Source organism: Myotis yumanensis, unplaced genomic scaffold, assembly GCF_028538775.1.
Source record: "Myotis yumanensis isolate MYYU_CA2020_CCGP unplaced genomic scaffold, mMyoYum1.0.hap1 SCAF_10, whole genome shotgun sequence".
In the NCBI taxonomy this organism is placed as follows: Eukaryota; Metazoa; Chordata; class Mammalia; order Chiroptera; family Vespertilionidae; genus Myotis; species Myotis yumanensis.
In genome coordinates, this window is record NW_027223761.1 from 72,855,604 (window position 1) to 72,876,455 (window position 20,852).

The window sequence follows — 20,852 nt, forward strand, 5'->3', positions numbered from 1 at the left end:
ACTTGACTGAGAGGTAAATACATTTGTCATTTCCCACAGTCTCTGTTCTTCTGAGGTATACCTGCTTAAAATATATGAGAGCAAAGGTTAAGGGTTAAGGTTAAAGGTTAAGGTTACACTAGAAACTCTAATATTTTCAAAATGTTCCTCAATGTTATGAAAATTAAAGGAATATGATAGAGAAGGTGGTTTGTCTGTTTTTCTTTTGAATATGAATATGAATATAAATAAGGACTCTCTCCAGTGAAATATATACTTTAAACACCATTTCTCATAAAGGTCTTATTTCACAATTCTACACTTTTTGACAGCTGAATTCATCCTTATTTTGTGCCTGGTAGATGTCATCTCACCCAGTAGATATTAAGTTCATATGGGCAGTGGCCACATCTCTTTGGCTCATTATTATACACCCAGAATTTACCAATGTTTAGCACATCAGAAGCACTCTATAAATATTTACTGAACTAATGAATGAATGCATTAATAAGATGGACTTCTCTAGAATAATAAAACAGTATGACTATCTCATCCCTGTAGACTTTCACTTTCTGCTAGGCATTGTGTGCAAGCTGTTCAAATAGTCCCATGATTTGGGTAACTTAGAAATTATTATAAAACTGTAAAGTAGAAATAGTGATCAATGCCTTTTTAAAAAGAGTTTTTTTATTGATTTTTTTTGAGAGAGAGGAAGGGAGAGGAAGAGAGAGAAACACGGATTAGTTGCCTCCTGCCACCCCACCTACTAGGATCAAGCCCATAACCCGGGCATATGCCCTGACCGGGAATCAAACATGCAATTTTGGGATGAAGCCCAACCATCTGAACCACACAGGCCAGGGTGATCATTGATATTTGTAATTAACATGGCTACAACAAACAAACAAACAAACAAAAAACCCTCAAGCGGAAAATCTGAATATATAGGTAACAAAATTTGATTATAATTTAAAAACAACAACAATGGAAACAAAGATAGACACATTGAGATGCCATATAGAGATAGCTTCTCTGACTGGCACCAAATCATGTAATTCTTCCTAATGCTTTATAAAACAATTTTTACATTTAGTCTGTCCTCAAACCTTTTCCTTGCTCTTCCCTGTGTTCCTCCCTCCTTTTCTTTTTTCAACAAATGCTTGTTGAGTACCTACTGTATTCCAAGCACTATGAGAGGCACTAATGTTATAATAATGAACCTCATAAGTTTGATCTCTGCCCTTGAGAAGGAGACCACGGACTAAATGTTGGATGTGCCCAAGTAAACAATTAATTAAATAGAATGGGGAGGAGGTCAAGAAACCCTGATTAGAATATTAAAGTACGAGAAGGGGTGGACTAAAATGAGGAGGAAGAGACAAAGCTGATAAGTCAACTTAAGCGGTTTCAACCTAACCCTAAGAGCAGCAAAGGACATTGGAGAGTTTTTGTGCGTGTGTTTTTTAGTTTTTTTGCTCCAAAGTGACTTTTTATTTACTTACTTACTTCTTTTATTTTTTCCATCACTATTTATCCGCACTATGCCCTCCTCCACTTCCACCCTGCATTCACCACACTGTTGACCATGTCCATGACTTCCCTTTTTTTCTTTTTTGCTCAATCCCTCCATACCCTCCGAATGCCCTCTGCCTTCCAATCCGCCTCCTCCCCCCACACACAGACACACCAGAGCTGTCTGCCTGCTCTCTATCTCTGAGTCTGTCTCTATTTTGCTTGGTAGTTAGTTTGTTCATTAGATTCCACATATGAGTGAAATCAGATGGTGCTTGTCTTTCTCTGGCTGGCTTATTTCACTTAGCATAATGAAGAGTTTTAAGCAAAGGAGTGACTTGACCAGATTTGTACTTTAAAAAGATCACTGAAGTTACAGAAAGAAGAACAGATTAGGAAGTGGGGAGGAGGAGTAATCCAGTGATTGAGAGGAGTCACCATATCCCCATTTCCTTGATTACTGAGATCTTAGAGCCCCAACATTTGCTTTCAACTTGCCTTGCCCTGTTTCAGAAGAGTGGTTGGGTTCAATGACTGAACATCCACTTTTATCTGGGATGCCATTAAAAACACGCTGGCCCCTGGTTAAGTTTCTAGCAAATTATATATGGCTATGTGGTTTTAGTAATTGGGTTTTCATCTCCTGGATCGTTTTGTGCTTAAGTATTTTCTGTTTGTTCCGTCTACCCAAGTCTATACAGTCCAGCTGTAAAATTGTTAGATTCCACATGGCACAGGTGGTTTAGGAACCTACACCAGGATGCTCACAGGGAAGTGCCACGAGTGACTCCTGAGGGACATTCTCTATCAGGAGACAAAATTGCACTTTCTTAGAGCACATAAGAATATGTGAAATAAAACTGGAAATTTCAAGCTCTCACGAGCTTAAAACTTGGTTTCATTTCCTGAATTAAATTTGTAAAATATCCAATATAGTCTTGTCATCTTGGAATCTTCAGAGAGGTTTATACTGAATTTATTTTTAGTAAGACTATATGATTATCATAAATTTTGAGAGAGTGAATTATTTGGTTATTATGATAAATTGAAATAATTTTCTGAATGATTTATTTCAAATACATTTTGCCCAAAATATTTAAGTAGTAAATATTAATACTTTATTATATTTGTTCCAGTTATTATTTAATAAGAATAAATAAAATATTTCCTTTGGATTTTCCTCCCTTTCATTGTGACAAATAACCTAGTAAATTTGGTGTATTTCAAAGTCTAGTGTTTTATATACATGAACTTTCTCATATATACATACACACACACACACACACACACATATATATATATATATATATATATATAAATATTTTTTTTACCTGTTTTAATTTGTGTAGGTGATATGTCACTGTATGAACCTTTCTCTAACTTTTTTAAATTTCATATTTTAAGATTTATCCATATGGAGACATGTACCTGTAGCTCAACATTTTAATTACTATATTATTCCAGTGTATGACTATGCCATATTTTAATTTTACTCATGTTTTCCTCTATTAATGAACACAAGGTTTTTAAAAATAATTTTTAATTATTAAAAAGTATGTTCCCATGAACATTACTTACCTGTTATTATATAAGTTTTCTACTTTACTTTCAGATGATATAAATAATTGAGTTTCCTATAGGTCATTAGAATTGAAATGATGAGCTGTTGTTTATTTCAAAATTAATTTGGATATAAGGAATGAAGATTTTAAAATCAGGGCCATAACTTTTATATGAATGGCCTTCATTTTTCCAATAATGAACAAGGGCCATTTCCTCTTCACCTATAGCACTTTATTGCTGGACAAAAAGAAATATTTAATGACTTTTGAATTTTCCATATTTGATGTTTTCATTTCTGTTCAATAAATGTGATGTTTACTCATCTTTGTCTCCACTCATCCGAATTTAAAAATAATGCACACATTACAAATAATTGTCTTTTAGCATCAAGCTACTGATCTGTGAAACTGAAATAATTGCTTATGTTAAGGACAGTTTTAGCAAACTTGGAAATGGCATGAATAATTGAATGATTTACCTGAGCAAATCATTACTTGTATTTCCTTGTTATTACAAGCTAAAAATGTAGAAAGACTCTTTAATTACTTTGATATGAAATTTTCCTTACACTTAAAGATTTTTGTTTTTCTCATTTTATAGTTGATCTATTTCTGAACTCTTCAGAATGCCTGTCTTTCATTCACTGTGGAAGGCCCTTTCTGTTAAAACCAAGTTGCCTTCTGACCACTGCAGTATAGACAGCTCACCACATCAGAGGATGTACAATGGGGAAGGATGAGGTAGTGGATAAGTACACAAGCTCCAGAAGCAGAGTGCCTCGGTTGGAATCCAGGCTTTAAAACTTAGTGCCTATGAAATATAACAACTTAACTTAGTATTAAATATGATGTTTATAAATCTCCTAATACTTGGAACACAGAAGACATCCGTTTATTGCATCATCCTGTTCTTTTCTATGAAGGAATAGACTATCTTATTCCTGCACTTGAGTCTCATATTTAATGAGCTTAGCCACATTGAATTATGTGTAATAGTGCATTACAGACCTCATCTGGCAATCCCAAAGGTGTGGGTTTGGTAATTTGGGCAAAGGCATTTTGAGCTATGACTCAGTACCCAGCTAGTAATCACCTTATTCCTACAAGTTTTTATTAGCTAAGGCATTTACTGATGACTAAGTCATAATTATGTGAGAAAAACTAACTGTTTTCTTGGCAAATACTCAAATTTAAGTAGCAGTACATTATTGCATATATGTTAATTAGGTTAACATAAACATTGACTTAAATGACACAAATTTATTATCTTACAGGTGTCCCTGTCCACAGCAGGGCTGCATTCTTTAACCCAGTGGTTCTCAACCTTGGCCGCACATTAGAATCACCTGGGAATCTTTTTAAAATCCTGATTTCTGGGCCTCATCCTCCGGAAATTCTATTTCTTTGTTACTAATGTTGTGGCCCCACCCCATAATAAAGAAACAGAATTTCTAGAGGATGAGGCCCAGAAAGCAGGATTTTCAAAAGATTCCCAGGTGATTCTGATGTGCAGCCAAGGTTGAGAACCACTGCTTTAACCTGTTTACCTCTTCCAGCTTTTAGAGGCCACCTGCATTCCCTTTTCACAGTTTCCTTTCTCTACACCTGAAACCTATATAATTTTAATAACCAATGTCACCCCAATAAATTAAATTTGAAAAGAAAGAAAAATAATAAAGCCAATAGTAAAACATTTCTCTGACACTGTTCACATCTCTTTTTCTGACTCTTTTTCCTTCTTATCTGCTTTTAAATTCCCTGTGATTATATTGGGTCCATTGGATAATCCAGGGTAATTAGCAACCTAATCCAGCTGATTAGCAACCTAATTCATCTCTTTGCTAACAGGTTCCAGGGATTCTGAAATAGAGTTGTTTTAGCAAAGGTTGAGAACCACTGTTTTAGGGGGTGGGGTGTTATTCTGCTCACAACAAGGGAAAATCTGACAGGTAAGATCTGCCTGGAGCTGTGGTACAGCCCTACTTATGCTTTGCACTTAGCCACTCCCCTATCCTGCCCCACTGTATGTCCTCTGATCGGGCGAGCTGTTTATATTGCAGTGGTCAGAGGCAACTGGGTTTCAACAGAAGATGGTTTTTTCACAGTGCATGAAAAATAGGCATTCTGAAGAGTCCAGAAATAGATCAACTATAAAATAAGAAAAGAAAAGCAAGCTTGTGAGTTTAACATACTTTTTAATGTATCAATTAAGTAAAAAGAAAAAAAATCTGAGAAAGAAAAGAACTTTTGCATGACAAATGCTCTGGCTTCTAGAGGATTTTTTCAGGAACTAAAGGAATAGATTCCTGAAAAGGGAAACTGGCTTCAGGACTGTCCTGGTCATTTCACGCTGCTATTACAAAGTACTGTAGACTGTGTGCTTATGGACCACAGAAATCTTTTCTTACAGTTGTGGAGGCTGGAAAGTGGAGGTCATGGTGCCAGCAGGGTCACGTCCTGCAGGGATCCCTCTTTGTATCCTCACTCAGAGGAGAGGGAGAGAAAGCAAGCTCTCTAATGACTCTTATAAATGAGCACTAATTCGAAACAGCATGGGTGGAACTGGAGAGCATTATGCTAAGCGAAATAAGCCAGTCAGAGAAAGATAAATATCACATGATCGCACTCATTTATGGAAAATAGTGAATAACATAAACTGATGAATAAAAACAGATCCAGAGACAGAGAAGCATCTTTCAGACCGTCAAACCTCAGAGGGAAGGTAGGGGAGGGTGGCGGTATTGGGGAGAGATCAACCAAAGGACTTGTATGCTTGGATATGAGCCTAACCAATGGACACAGACACCAGGGGGGTGAGGGCATGAGTGGGTAGTTGGGGGGCAATGGGGAGATAAGGACACATATGTAATACCTTAATCAATAAAAAAAATTTGAAGAAAACAAAACAAAACAAAAGAGCACTAATTCTATTCATGAGAGCCCCACCTTCATGGCTTCCTCTCATTGTTCTCATTGTAACTTGTACCCAAAGGCCCCACCTTCTAATGCCATCACATTGGGGGGTAGGGTTTCAACCAATGAGTTTTGAGAGGATACAAACATTAAGTTCATAACAATGACTAAATTACATTTCTATATTTAAGAAGCAGTAGAGCCTGCCAGTGTAGCTCAGTGGTTTAGCATCGGGAATGAATCAGGAGGTCACAGTTAGATTCCCGGTCAGGGCACATGCCTGGGTTGTGTGCTTGATCCCCAGTGTGGGGCATGCAGAAGGCAGCCAATCTATGATTCTCTCTCATCATTGATGTTTCTATCTCTCCCTCTTCCTTCCTCTCTGAAATCAATAATATATATATTTAAGCAGTAGAGTCCTTGGCTTGAGGAAGAGATTTAGGAGCAGTCCTGAAAAACATGGAATTTTTACAAAGCTGACTGCAGTCTCCTCACTTTGCAATCTGCCCTTAGATGTAGCTACCCCATATCATCTCTTAAAAAGCTGGGCATCCAAGAAGTTGTAATAGTTAGCTTACAGCTATCTTTAAACAACAAGAACCAAGCTTAAAATTCCCAAACAACATTGTTTGTGCTTGAGTTTGGTATATAAATTCCTAGCCTAGGAATCGGGAGCACTGAATCTCATCTTGATTCAGATGTTAACTTGCTGTGAAATTTTTGGCAAACTCGTTAATGTTTCTGAGCTTGGTCTCCTCATATCTACAATGAGGAAGACCAAGATAATCTCAAACATATCTTTTACCTCTAAAATGTCATGATAGCAATAGCAAACATTTATTGAATTACTTATTTTCTCTAAGCAATTTCTCCTCATTACATTTACCATATTTTTCCGTGTATGAGATGCTATTTTTTTCTAAAATCCTTAGACTGAAAATCGAGGGGCATCTTATACACAGGAGTCAGCTGCACGGGTGCATAGCTGTCCATACCTTGTCCAACAGGCTTCCTCCAATCACAAGCTTTACTGTTACTGACGTCAGCTGATGTTGTAATTGGAGGTGGAGGTGGGAGTGCGTAAATGCAACAGGGACCGGAGTGTTCTGAGCCCATAAAGATGTCAAAAAATAAAAAAGATAAATACCAGTAAGTGATGGTCTTACTCTGCAAACTTCAAACTGAATGTAATCACCTATGCAAAAGAGCATGGAAATAGAGCTGCAGAGAGACCATTTGGACTTCCTCCCACTGAGTGTATGATCAGAAAGTGGAGAAAACAGAAGAAAAACTACTTAAGATGCCAAAAAAGAAGACGGCCTTACGAGGAAAACCAGCAAAACGTTTAAAATATTGATTTTTTAATTTTGGGTTGGAAAAGTGGGGGGCATCTTATACATGGAAAAATACAGTAATCTTCACAGCCAATCTGCGCGTTAAAGGTTGTTGTTATTTTTATTTTTCAGAGAAGAAACTGAGACTTAGGAAGGTTAAATAAGCCATCAATAACACACAGCTAAATAAGGGTGTGAGTCAGAATTTAAATTCATAGCTGCCTTACTCTACTAGAGCCTGAGTTCTTATCCATTGCCAAACTGACTTTGGAGTCCATAACTAATGGAAAGGAACAATAATTCCGAATATAACTTGCCGGGTTGTGAGGGTTTCCTCTGTGAGAGAATGGTGAAGAGAACAGTAAGGCCCTAGTTGGTTTGGCTCAGTGGATAGAGCGTCGACCTGTGAACTGAAGGGTCCCAGGTTCGATTCCAGTCAAGGGCACATGTCCAGGTTGTGGGCTCAATCCTTAGTAGGGGATGTGCAAGAGGCAGCCAATCAATGATTCTCTCTCATCATTGATGTTTCTATCTCTCTCTTCCTCTTCCTCTCTGAAACTAATAAAAAATATTTTTTTTTAAAAAAAAGAGAGAGCAGTAAGGAGCAAGCGGGATCAGAGCAAGGGAGGTTCTGTTCTGTTCATCTGCTGGCAGGACATTTGGTCCTTTCAAAACATCTGTGGAGAATTTGGTCCAACCACGTCATCTACCGACCCCATGTACAATTGCCAGAAAGAATATCATTGGCAAACCAGCCACGATACAATTATTGGACTGATAAAACATGATCGTGTTTTTAGTGTATTAATCCTGTAAACTAAAAGTATCAATAGAGGTTATGGGCTATTTGAACCCAGGAACATTTTCTAAGCCTGGGAGTTTTTGACAGGACCAAATTTCCGCTAATCTTCTTTCCCGACTCTGAATATATAAAAATTCCAGGTTTTACTTTTCATTCTCAGGGTAATTAAAGAGGAGGTATGTTCTTCCTAAAATATTTTCCCGGTGTCTCCATATTTCTAACCACATCAGTATCTGTAATTCTGAATCCAAACATGTGGGAATATATGAACAAAGCTTCAAAAAACAGAGGCTTCCAAGGTAAACAGAAAACTGTCTTGCTATGCAGGATTTTACTCTATAGGCAATATGGAGGAATGCAACTTTCTAGTATATTGAGATATGCATGGAATGATTGAAGAAAGGTGAAGTAATGTGGGTATATTCTTTGCACATAAAAGTTAGTTATTAATACTAGTTAAAAGCAATAGCTGGAAAATCTGCTTCTATCCCTTTGTCAATATGATTATTGAACACTATAGGCCCGGTGCACCAATTCATGCACTGGTGGGGTCCCTTGGCCTGGCTGGCTATCGGGGCCAATCAGGGCCATCTCACCCAGTCCCAATAGTCTGGACCCCAGTAGCAAGCTAACCTACTGGTTGGAGTGTCTGCCCCCTGGTGGTCAGTGCATGTCATAGTGACTGGTCGAGCGGTCGACCAAATGGTTGACCAATCGGTCAGACATTTAGCATATTAGACTTTTATGTACTAGTATATAGATGACCGAGATACTATATTGTAAATACTCCTCTTCCTACTTAATGTGGAAAAGACATCCCACAAACTTCAGGAAATTTCTGTCTAGTAGTTCACCTCTAGCCTTCTGTCTTTTAAAAAATCAAAATGCTCATCTGCACTAGTGACCTGATATTTAAAAAAAATAAAAAGTATTTGGGCTGATTAAAAGGTGGTCCTGCTGGTCTTTTACGTGACTTTATTGATCTTCTTATGGTTAGTAGAAGCACCAAAACAGTAAACATGATATTTTACAAAAGGAAAATAATCAGTAAAGACAAATAATTTTCTGAAAAGGAAAACTTGAGCTGTGCCTCGAGTTATATTTTCATTTTTCCAATTACAGATGGCAACATTAATATTATCCTTCTAACTGTGCCAATAAAAGTTCCATCTAGCAAAATTGAATGAGATATTTCACTCTTTTAGACATTTTTATTTTTTCTTTCTTTCTTTGTCTCCCTGCTGTATCAAATATCATTTTCCCCCAGAAAAATATAATTTTAAATATTGGAAATCATAAGCCTTCCTAATTTTAAAACATAAATCTGGCCTAGTTTTTGACCTTTAGAATATCCCCTCTCAGTCATTCTATGTATTCACTAGCACCTTTATGGTCATAATGGTGAAATATTTGAGGATCAGAATACAATGTTGTGGTTATTTTTATAGTAAAAATTGTATATATGTACCCATTTGTTCACTTCTACAGGACAAAGTAGTTGTCAGAATTAATGCAAAAATAAATAAATACTGGCACTTTTTAATAGCTTTTTATTATTTAAGAGATAGGAAATGAAACAGAGTCTGACAATGTTGACTTTTTTTTCTTCATGGTTTGGTTGATTATTTGGCATATGATTATTTGGTCCATATGATTAGCCCAGAGGTTGAATGTAGAGTATTTCTGGTTCTGTATTAGGGCACATTCCTTACTATGTATGAAGGCTGTTTTTTTCCCATGACAGTAATGCTAGAAAGTAAATTACCCAGTTTAGTTTTCATAATTTAAAGGCACTGATCTGATTCATATCAATAGTTCTTATATAGGAAACATCTATTAATTGCACACACAAAAAATGAATTTTTATGAAGTATAAATAGCTCTTTTCTTGGCCATACATATTTTTATAAATAATGCCAAGTTCAACAAAATTCCCCCCATTATCTAAATTACTGTAAAGTGAAAACTTACTAAGATAATTGAGGGTAATCTAAAGCGAGAGGGAAAACCAACCCACATTTTCTTTTCTCTTTCTCCTTTAAAAACTGCACCATTTCAGGTGACCTGGAGGACAGTGTTTATTTTGCAACTAAAAAACGATAAAAGACACTTTCTGAATTTTTTAGATGTTCAAATTTTAGCTAAAAAGGCCAAGTAGAAAAGTAACTTTTAGACATTTATTGGTTATGGAACCAATTAAAGTATTTGATTTACAAATCCAGGGTAGAAGAGAGATAAACTAGTATTGTTGAAGTGTTGGGGTGTTGTGTAGCATTTAAGGGAGTCTTAGGGTTAGCGTGTTCATAAGTTTCCTGACACATGCTGTGTGCTTACTCGCATGTGTACTTTATGGAAAGACGTTTCTTCTGATGCTTTCAGTAGATTTCCAAAGTGACCCATAATTCAGAAAACATTACAAATTGCTCCTGACTAATTAAATAAGTGAATGACCAATAAAAGACATCAGGAGACGGTAGCTCACACTACCGCTCTGCCAATTAGTTTATGACCCTACATAAGTCACATGAGTAATATCCTCTGCTTCCCAGGAGGTAGAAAACAATTGGGTCTAAATTTCTTTATAAAAATTTTACCCTAAATCCTGGAGTAGAAAAAAGGACATCAATGGAAAAGCAATGAAATATGAATAGAATCTGTAACTTACATAATAATAATATACTTTTATTAATTTCTTAGTTTTGACAAGTATACCAGGTTACGTAGAAGGTTTATATGAGAGAAAACCAAGTTAAGAATTTAGGGGAACTCAGCTGTATATAGTATCCTTGCAATGCTTCTGTAAATATGAAATTATTTCAAAATAAAAAGTTTATATAAAAGATTATTACAGCTCTAGCCAGTTTGGCTCAGTGGATAGAGTGTCAACCTGATGACTGAAGGTTCCTGGGTTCTATTCCAGTCAAGGGCACTTATCTAGGTTGCAGGCTCAATCCCTGGCCCTGGTCAGGGTGCGTGCAGAAGGCAACCAATCGATGTGTCTCTCTCTCCATCTCTTTTCTTCCTTTCCACTCCCTCTAAAAATCAATGGAAAAATATCCTTGGGTGAGGATTAACAACACAAAAGGTTATTGCAGTTCTAACATCGAGTGAGATTGAGAATTTATTTTCAGCTTAGATATTAGTGGACCTTACATGCTATTGGAGACCCATTGAATGTTTTTGAGTCTGGAAACAGCATGATGAAAGGAAAACATAATCGGAGGTGATGTTCCACATGGAGCAGAATAAGGAAAATTAGAGGAAATAGGACTGTTAAGAAGAGACAGTGTTATTCCAGGCCTGAGGTATGGTCATGAACTAGAACTGTGGCAGTGGAAACAGAAGGAAAACCAATAAAGTATGAACACCTTTAAAGAAATAATTACAGCTCAGCCAGTGTTGCTCAGTGGTTGAGCATCGACCAGGAGGTCACAGTTTGATTCCCAGATAGGGCAGGTTGTGGGCTCCTCCCCACTATGGTATATGCAGGAGGCAGCCGGTCAATCAATGATTCTCTCTCATCATTGATGTTTCTCTCTCTCTCCCTTTTCCTTCCTCTCTGAAATCAATAAAAATATATTTTTAAAAAGGAAATAATTATGGGGCCAACTGGGCAAAAAAATGTATACATTCTACTTATTGTGTGGTCAGTGCTGAGCCTTAAAACTGGAAAGCCGTTTTTCTATTATTACTCATTTTTTAAAAAAATAATCCCTTATGCCTTTTTCTTTCAAAATTCTTGCTTTGGGGTTAACATGTAATCAAACTTCTAAACCAATTTCTCTTTCTCCCTTTTTCTCATATATGTGTATTTTTTTAAAGGAATTAGAAAAAGTTTATATCATTATAATTGATATGAATTACATCATTTATATAATTATATATGACAACATATCATATATTATATTGGATTTGTTATTGTATTGTTGCATTAAGTAAATAAGTAAATAGGTATGTTTCAATTTCCCTCAAAACAAAGCAATGCACCATCCAGTAAAAAAGGTCATGAATTACATTATGAGAATGCTTTTTTTTAATCCTCACCCAAGGACATGTTTTTATTTATTTTAGGGAGAAAGAGAGACAGAGAGAGAGAGAGAGAGAGAGAGAGAGAGAGAGAGAGAGAGAGAAACATCGAAGTGAGAGAAACATCAATCGGTTGCCTCCCTTATGCGCCTCTACCAGGGATCGAAACTCCAACCTAGGCATGTGCCCTGTCCAGGAATCGAACCTGCACCCTTGTGGTTTACAGGATGATAATCCAACCAACTGAGCCACCCAGTCAGGACAGAGTACATTTCACTATCTAACAAAATAGAGTAATTTTGGAGAAGTCATTTTTCAACTAGAGCATTGAAAGTGGTCTCAATTGGAACTTAATATAATTTTAATTTTAAAAATAGTAAATTACAAGTTGACATTCAGTATTGGTTTCAGGTGTACAGCACAGTGGTTAGACATTTATACGACTTACTAAGTGATCCCCTTGATAGAGACTAAATACTTTATCAGTCAGTTCCTCTCACTGTTCTTTTGTGTGTAATGCTCTGTGCACTTGGAGAAATTTCTGCTCTAAATGCCACGCTCTAGAATCATTTTCATCTCTGATTAAAGATTCTCATGCATTCGTCACCCACTACTGAATCAAAATTGCTCTATAATCAGTTTTTATGATATTGGCCAACAGAGCAGTGTTTTCTCTGGAGATCTCACTTGAGATGCTTTCAGATTTGCAAGTCTAAAACTAAAGTAAATTCTAAACCCCACCGAATGTTAGAGCTGTAAATAATCTTTAAAATAAATTAGATCAAAATGTTAGGTGACTTTATCAGGGATGTGAGCTGATTTGCTATTATGCCACCTGTATAGGCTGGCAGGGTGACCCTAAAATGTAAGAGACCAAATTTACAGAGTTTACCCTCTAACCTCTTCACCTGTCTCATCCCAATAATTTACCATAGTTGTTCTCCACAAAAATTAGTATTTCCAAGAAACATCCAATCAAGGGAATTTATAAGGAGTGTGTGCTGTAAATATTGTGCAAGAAGAAGTTAAAAGTTGTTTGTTTGTGTGTTTTTTAAGGGAAAAGAGTTTGCCTTTCGTTTTCTAGCCCCTAAATATTTCTTCAGGCTGACTTGCCTTCTTTGCACTGGAGTCATTACAACTCCGTGTGTTCTCTGTACAGTGTACCTAGGCTAATTCCGCTGCTGTTGGTTCCGGAATACCCAAACTATAGAACGCAGAATTTCCTAAAATTGACTCTGCTCCTGATTTTATTTATTTATATTCAAATTAATGAAGGATCGTCCATTTCCAAAAATAAATGGGCTTCTTTCCTTCTTTTTTACTCGGCCCTTTGTCTTTTATGCAGAAAGGCCAGCACGATGATGAACTTGTTTTTAAGAAAGAATTTTGATTCGAGTAGTGAAAATATGTGAGGCATTATTTAATTTACAAGAACTGATTATAGGTATCTTTTATAAGCTCTCATCTGTCATCTCTTTTTTAAGTTCTGGCTGTTGACATGTAAAAATTTTGAGTGAGTGTTTTAAATTTCAAATCTGTGTGGTATTTAGTCTGTTGAGTGGAGTTTTGAGGCTGATAAAGGTCAAAATTGAAAGTTAGCCACAGAAACCAATGGTGCGAAATCATTTTTAGCTATTCAGCATTCCAAAATTCAAGAATTTCAGAGGCATTCGTTTTGACACTGAAATGGGAAACGCACGCCAGAACGTGCACTCCAGCAAACCCCAGGCATGCAGACTGTGGGCTCCGCAGTCAGCATGCTTTGCCATTAATATTAACTCAGGGCGTTGCAGGCAGAAATGAGCCAGGGTGTCACCGTAGTGTCTCTGAGGTATTTTGCCTTAAACTTTTCAGGATACATATAGGGAAAATATCTCTTTTTGAAAACATGTGTTAACTTGAATTTTCAAACCTACCAAGTGACAATCTTATAAAATTGCCACCAAATCTGCAACTTAAAATTTGCATAAGTTTTGTAACCTTAAAATGCATAAAAATTTGGTGAGTTCCTTCTTCACTTTTACTTCATAGTGAGCTCGATTCTTACTTTTCTTATCTGGATGGGAGTTTTATTTCCAGGGGATGAGTCACTGAATTTCATGGGATTTAATGCTGCCTAGCTGACTCATAACTATCATTTCATGGGGCTTATCTTCAAACTGCATCAGGTGTTGGAGCAGTGAAGCACAGAGCAGAAACACAGAGCAGATTAGTTCTTCACTCCACTCAGGTGGGAAGAAGAAGGTGCATAGAAAAAAAATGAAGGAATTACAGAACACTTAGAAAACACAAGGAATCTTCATCTTTTAAAATTTTTCAAAACTGTCATCATTCTCCAACCCTCAAAGACATAGTAGCTAATGCCATTCTAGAGTCCAAATGCATTCCTTAGCAAAAATGCATTCAGATGAATAACTAGCAACAAATACTTCAAATTTACCACAGCAGATTGACCACCTGGATTTTTCATTCATCTCTTCTGAAACAACAGTAAGCTGGTAGTGAAGACAGAAAAGAAATGCAGCCCTCTCCAGCGTGCACATACAGTGGTCAGGGGAAACCCACCATGCCACAAAATCTTGCCACACATAAAACTTCCAAACAAATTTCAATGCCTCACACTTAGAGACTTTCAAGTATATTAGTCATTTGTTGAGTGCCTTTAACATGAAAGAGGAAATCAAAATAAACAAGCAGACAACACCCCATCCCACCAAAAGACAACAACAAAAATTGGTTGTTGGAGAAAAAGGGGAAATGGGCGCTCAAGAGCCCAGTGAGTCAGGGCAGCTCCCTTTCTGCAGCGGTGAGGGAGCAGACCCACCAACCTCCATGGCACCCCGCGCCCCTCCCATGCTTGGGGGACATTCATTGATCCAAAGCAGCAGTGAATTTTCATCTCGAAAATCAATTTGTAGAAAAACTCTGTTGCGAAGAGGAAGGGTGACAGGCAGGTAAACTAGGATTTGTGTGGCTTCTAAATACTCACTAAACATGTGGCTGAAACTCCCCGGTTGTCCATCAACCAGCTGGGGATTACGGCTGGGGATTAATTTAGATTTATGAAGAATGTAAGCTTCCATATCAGTCCTGAGTTGCTGAAGAAATAGATTGTTAGGCCGAGCTTGAAAGCCAGCCCAGGGACTTGGACTTACTCTAACATTTCGGAGGGGATCAGAGGCTATGGGGTGACCGGTGTCTAAATCCCTAATCCCCGCATACACATTTGATCATTTGTTCACACCGTGACTCATATCATCACCAGGCAAGCTGTGTGAAACGCCTCCCCTGACCGCCTGCACAGCCCACCAGTAACTCATGCAGATTGTCCTATTGGAAATAATCTGGATATCGCCCTTCAGTGTTCATAGCTATAAAGGCTGCAAAACCCTGGATATCACAGGAGCTTGGGCCCATTCATCCTTACATGCTATCCTTTTTATTATTGAAAGGTAACACTGTATTTAGTTATTGATATCAAAATGTTTACTTGGAAAAGAATAAGACCTGATGAAAGCTTGTTGTCTGTGATTTTGGGGCGCAGTATATTGGAGATGTATTTAAATTGTGAGAAGATTGATTTATGATGAAGAGCTTCCTCCCAGCCAAAGTGCAGTGAATTATTTTAAACTTGTGGCATCCAAAGCAGTGCCTGCCCCCTTCTTTTAGTCATTTACAAGTACTTTCATAGATGTAACCCAGTTTATTTTTCAGTGTCAGAATATTCCAATTGTAGCAAAATATCAAGACCTTGGTGAAACAAACCGACCATGGAAGAGAGAAACTAGAGGGCTTAAAATATGAGGCAGGGGTGGGGGTTGGGAAGGGAATGATTATCTGGGAACTTATATGTACACTAGAGGCCCGATGCATGAAATTCATGTAAGAGTAGGCCTTCTGTCCCCCGGCTGCTGGCACCGGCTTCCTTCTGGCACCTGGGACCCAGGCTTCCCTCGCAGCCCCAGCTTCGTCTGGAAGGTCATCAGGAAGGACGTCCAGTCTAATTAGCATATTATGCTTTTATTATTATAGATATGCATAACTCATGGACACAGGCAATAGAGTGATGAAGGCTTGGGAGGGGGGCACGAGGTGAAGGGCGTCGATGGAAAAACACAAAAACAAAGGGAACATCTATAATACTTTCAACAATAAAAATAAAATAAAAATATATATGGGGAGAGAGGGATGTAGCTCTCTCCTATTTGTTGATTATGGGTCCTTAAGGAAACTTAGAAAGATTGAGCTTATGGTCTATTTTATACTCGGTGGAAGTGAACTTCATTGCTCTGCTTCTTGTCTTTTGTACTAAGATCCACAGCCATCATTTCTTCTTTTTTCCTACGGAATTTCCTCCTTTGAATTGTATCATGTGGGCTACCATATGCTGTCTTGTATTGCTAATTTGTTTCTATCAGTATTTCTTGTTTTAAATTTTATATTAACTCATTCTGGGCATCCCCACTTACTCCTCTCCTTTCAGAGTACAATTTTAGCATGCAACAGACACTCAACAAGTGTCTGTTGATGGATGGATATCACTGATTGACACCCACATGTTGCACATCGATAGATGTTCTACTTGAGCGAAACAAAATTGTTGTGGAATTCATTGTTAAATTACACTATTGTTTAGGGAATCTGAACATATATCTGAAGTGGTTGATGATACAGGATATGTAAAGAAAATCATCTGTTAAAACAAAAACGAAGCACCCAGTACTGATGAGTTCCGTACTGATTGCCATTGGGCCCAAGCTATATCTCAGTTTAGTTTTGTAGTGGAAAGCTAAAATAATAAGTAGTCTTATTATTTTCTGTAGGGCTAAGCATGACTAGGAATTAACAGATCTGGGTTCCAGTTCCAGTGTCACCATTGTCTTGTTACTTCCATGAGAAAATCACTGTGATTTATTGTGGATTCACCTTCACCCTCCATATATTTGTCAGAGAAGAGCATGTCTGGCTTTGGCATAGAGCTATCTTATGTGGATGTAATGAGATAAGGCATTAGAAAGAATTTTGAAATGTTAGAATAAGCCTCATTTTCCTATACCCCAAGTTAATATTATCATCATATCCTATTTTTAAAGAAATAGCACTGCTTTTAAAAATTATTTACAAAGCAAAATACTATTAACTCTGGTTCATAAAAGTAAATATAGATTGTTCATATTATAAGAATTCTTAGTACCACCAACTGTTATTTTCAGAGAATATGTTTTGTCCATCAAGAATGTTTGAGAAGGAATGATTATTTGTTCCTTTTTTTAGTGAATAAATGATGATCATTGCTTGTGCAGTGATCTTACATTTTCATACATCCTTTGTTCTCCTTCCTCTTATTGCCTCTTTTGACTTTGCCTTCTCTCTGTCACAATGGTTCCTTTCCTCAACTCACCTCTTCCATTGCATAGCTTGTTAACATTAACCTGTCTTTGGAGGATGCTTTGTTTTTAGGAAAAAGGTGATGGGCTTGGCTCCACTATGCCTTCCAAATAAAGTCTAAACTTTTAGTTTAGGATTTCAAAGCTTTGTCTTAACTTACTGCTTCGGCTTTAGCGCTCATTCTGACCTTATTCTGTGAGGGTATCACATGGTTGGAAATGTGTTGATCCTGATCATAATTGTCTTGTTTCTAAACCTTTGATCTGCTGTCCTCCACATTCACTTGTTGGAAGTCTTTGCATCTTGAAGTGCTGTCTCTCCGAGGAAGGTTTTGTGAGCTTCCGCTACAAATGTTTTTTTCTCTTCTAGACTTCAGTGCCTTTAATATCTACTTTTTTTAGGGCATCTAGCCCAGTCTCTCTTATATGACTTTTATATTACTGTGGTTTTGTGTGTTTATTCAGTAATTATTTTCTGCTCCTTTTATTCCCTGTTTCTATCTCTGTTGATAAAACTTTGAGCTTCTTTGGCTGTGTCCTACTTATCATTATATTCTGAAGTGTCTAGAAGATTTTTCTTGGGCAGTAAGAAGCAGCCCATGAGAGTCATTGAATTAAATTGAATTGCAGGGCCACATCTTTAGGCATGAGTATTAAACTGAACCTTTCATGGGAAAGAGTAAAACCAGTGTCCGTGTACTAGCAGAGTCTTTAAGTGTGACTGGAAGGGAAGAAGTCAGCTGTTGGACAAACATGGTAGTGAGGTTAGAAAGGTGTATTGCCAGGAATCAGCATACATCAGAGAGACTTGGAATCATGAATATTGTTCTACGAAGTTAAATGTTTGGTTTAGATGTCAGGATACATTTAAAGCTTAGCAGGTGTCTACAAAACATAAAAGGAGTGCTGTAGAATCTGGGCAGATTTTAAAAACATAGAGTGTAAATCCTTTGTGTTTGAATAAAAACATGTATTATGCAGTTTCCTCAGTTTGTTTAGGGCAGTGGTCGGCAAACTCATTAGTCAACAGAGCCAAATATCAACAGTACAACTATTGAAATTTCTTTTGAGAGCCAAATTTTTTTAACTTAAACTATATAGGTAGGTACATTGTTATTAACTTAATTAGGGTACTCCTAAGGCTTAGGAAGAGCCACACTGAAGGGGCCAAAGATCCGCATGTAGCTCTCGAGCTGCAGTTTGCCGACCACGGGTTTAGGGGGAAAAAATCAAATTTGAACAGATATTTTCAAGTAGTACCAGGACCAGCTTTGTTTTTATTATTATTACGATAACATGGAGGGATCTTTCCTGAGACGTAACATTTCCTACTGGTAGGAATCCCATGAAGGCCACATCTGTACAAAGAATAGAGTCAATGGCAGGAGCACAGTTATTGATTAGGTTCCTGAGTCTTTAACATGTCTGTCCATGCATGTGCATTTCCCCTGCTTATTAGATTCACATTATCTGTATCTTCTTCTTAGATTATTAAAACGGGAAGAAAGTTTCACATTCATTCCTCGGTCCCGTGAAGACCTCCCTGACAACTTTCCAAAGGAAATTCCCGGGATCTGCTATTTCCTGGAGGTAAGGACTGGCCCCAGGCAGCCAAAGCCTTCTCTTTCCTCATCGAGAATCAAAAAGGTTTCCTACAACATCGGCACCATGTTCCTCCGGGAGACAAGCCTCTGAGACGTGCGACAGATCACAGACTCCTCCAAAAGCACAAGCCCGGAACACGGGGCACGACGGGAAGGTGGCGAGGGGTTCTCTTTCACTGCTTCGTTGGGAACCAACAGCGGACTTTCTGTGATGTCAGGCAATAATCCTAGAAAAAGGCGGGCGATGACTGTCAATTAAAAAACAACTGGAGGGTGGGGAAAACAAGGTGTGTCCATTCATAGGAGTGTTCTTGGTCACATATATATTTTAATTACAAGTATGGGCCCCCTTTCAAAACTAACCGATAAATAGCGTTCATGTTTGCTTGTTTGTCACACATACAGATATCTTTCCCTCTATATTTGTATCACTTTTGACAGCCAGTTTTAGTATATATTCCTACATTTAGTGAGGTGGTATGTGAAGGATATTTTCTAACTTTGTTTTTTTCTGAATAGACATTTCATACATATATCATGGCAGTGTGGTAAGCTTCCCAGCAGGAAGAACTGTAACTCAGCAAAATATTTTAGGGATATTACCTATTTTTATACATATCTCTTCTAGATAATTACCTTTCACACAACATGATTAGATGTCCTGAATCTGTTACTGTATAGTTGGTAAATAGTGTAACTCTAACCTATTCTTCGAATATAGTTTTACTTACCTAGAGTCGTTAGTGTTTAGACTGAGGACACATATAACCAAGAATTTCAGATGCTGAGAAAGAATTGTACATCTGCTTAGTAAATATATTCTGTAGATTTAATTCATGTAACATGGGACCCAGAGCAAATGGAATTTCCTAATAGTAGCTAAGATTAAAGAAAGATCCTTTTTCTGCCATTTTCTAACAAGAATCAGTCAAAACTAAATGCTCTCTTCACTGAATGCTTTTCAACTTTGCATTCACAAATACAGGTAGTTATTATAAGGTACTGAACTGCATTCTAAAAAACAGCAGCCTACTAAGTGACATGCTCACACTCCCCCACCCCCTTCATGATGGATGACGCCTAAGGCCACTCTCAGGAGTGAATGCCTAGATCAGCCGTGGGCAAACTACGGCCTGTGGGCCGGATCCGGCCCATTTGAAATGAATAAAACTAAAAAAAAAAAAAAAAAGACCGTACCCTTTTATGTAATGATGTTTACTTTGAATTTATATTAGTTCACACAAACACTCCATCCCGCCCTCCGGTCCAGTTTAAGAATCCATTGTGGCCCTCGAGTCAAAAAGTTTGCCCACCCCTGGCCTAGATACTGCCATTAGTGAGAACACTTTTGCCAACAACTTTGTTTCTTCATGTATAATAAAGAGCAAGGAAAAATACCTGTACTGAATGGCTTTAAGATTAAAATACATGTTCACCTTCAGTTGGATTGAGTTGGCTTTTAAATTCAGTGAATCACCTTCAAAACAGTGTAGCAGGTCTAACCTTCACGTAGTAATCACCATAGTTACCAATAGGCTTCTGTCACATGACCTGCTAAAATGAAGACCAGCTCCCAATAATTAGCACTGCATGAAAATATTATTACAGACTCACCTGAAATTAGGAGCACGGTGTGTCCAGAGATTTTCTATTTTGGATCAGATCTAAAACCTAAGTTTCTATTGAGGTTAATGAGCTGTATTTTTTCCCTTAAAACCTTAGGGTGTCCATTT

The 20,852-nt window shown here is 37.5% G+C and overlaps 1 protein-coding gene across 1 annotated transcript in view; it reads left to right on the plus strand.

Moving 5' to 3' along the window:
* The window catches only part of GUCY1A2 (guanylate cyclase 1 soluble subunit alpha 2), a 265,199-nt gene extending 244,844 nt beyond the window's left edge, over positions 1 to 20,355 (plus strand). Inside the window, exon 8 of the mRNA XM_070425990.1 lies at positions 19,003 to 20,355. Within this exon, the coding sequence (XP_070282091.1) occupies positions 19,003 to 19,210 (208 nt within the window). The 3' untranslated portion in view covers positions 19,211 to 20,355. The remainder of the gene's footprint in view (positions 1 to 19,002) is intronic.
* The last annotated feature ends 497 nt before the right edge of the window (positions 20,356 to 20,852 follow it).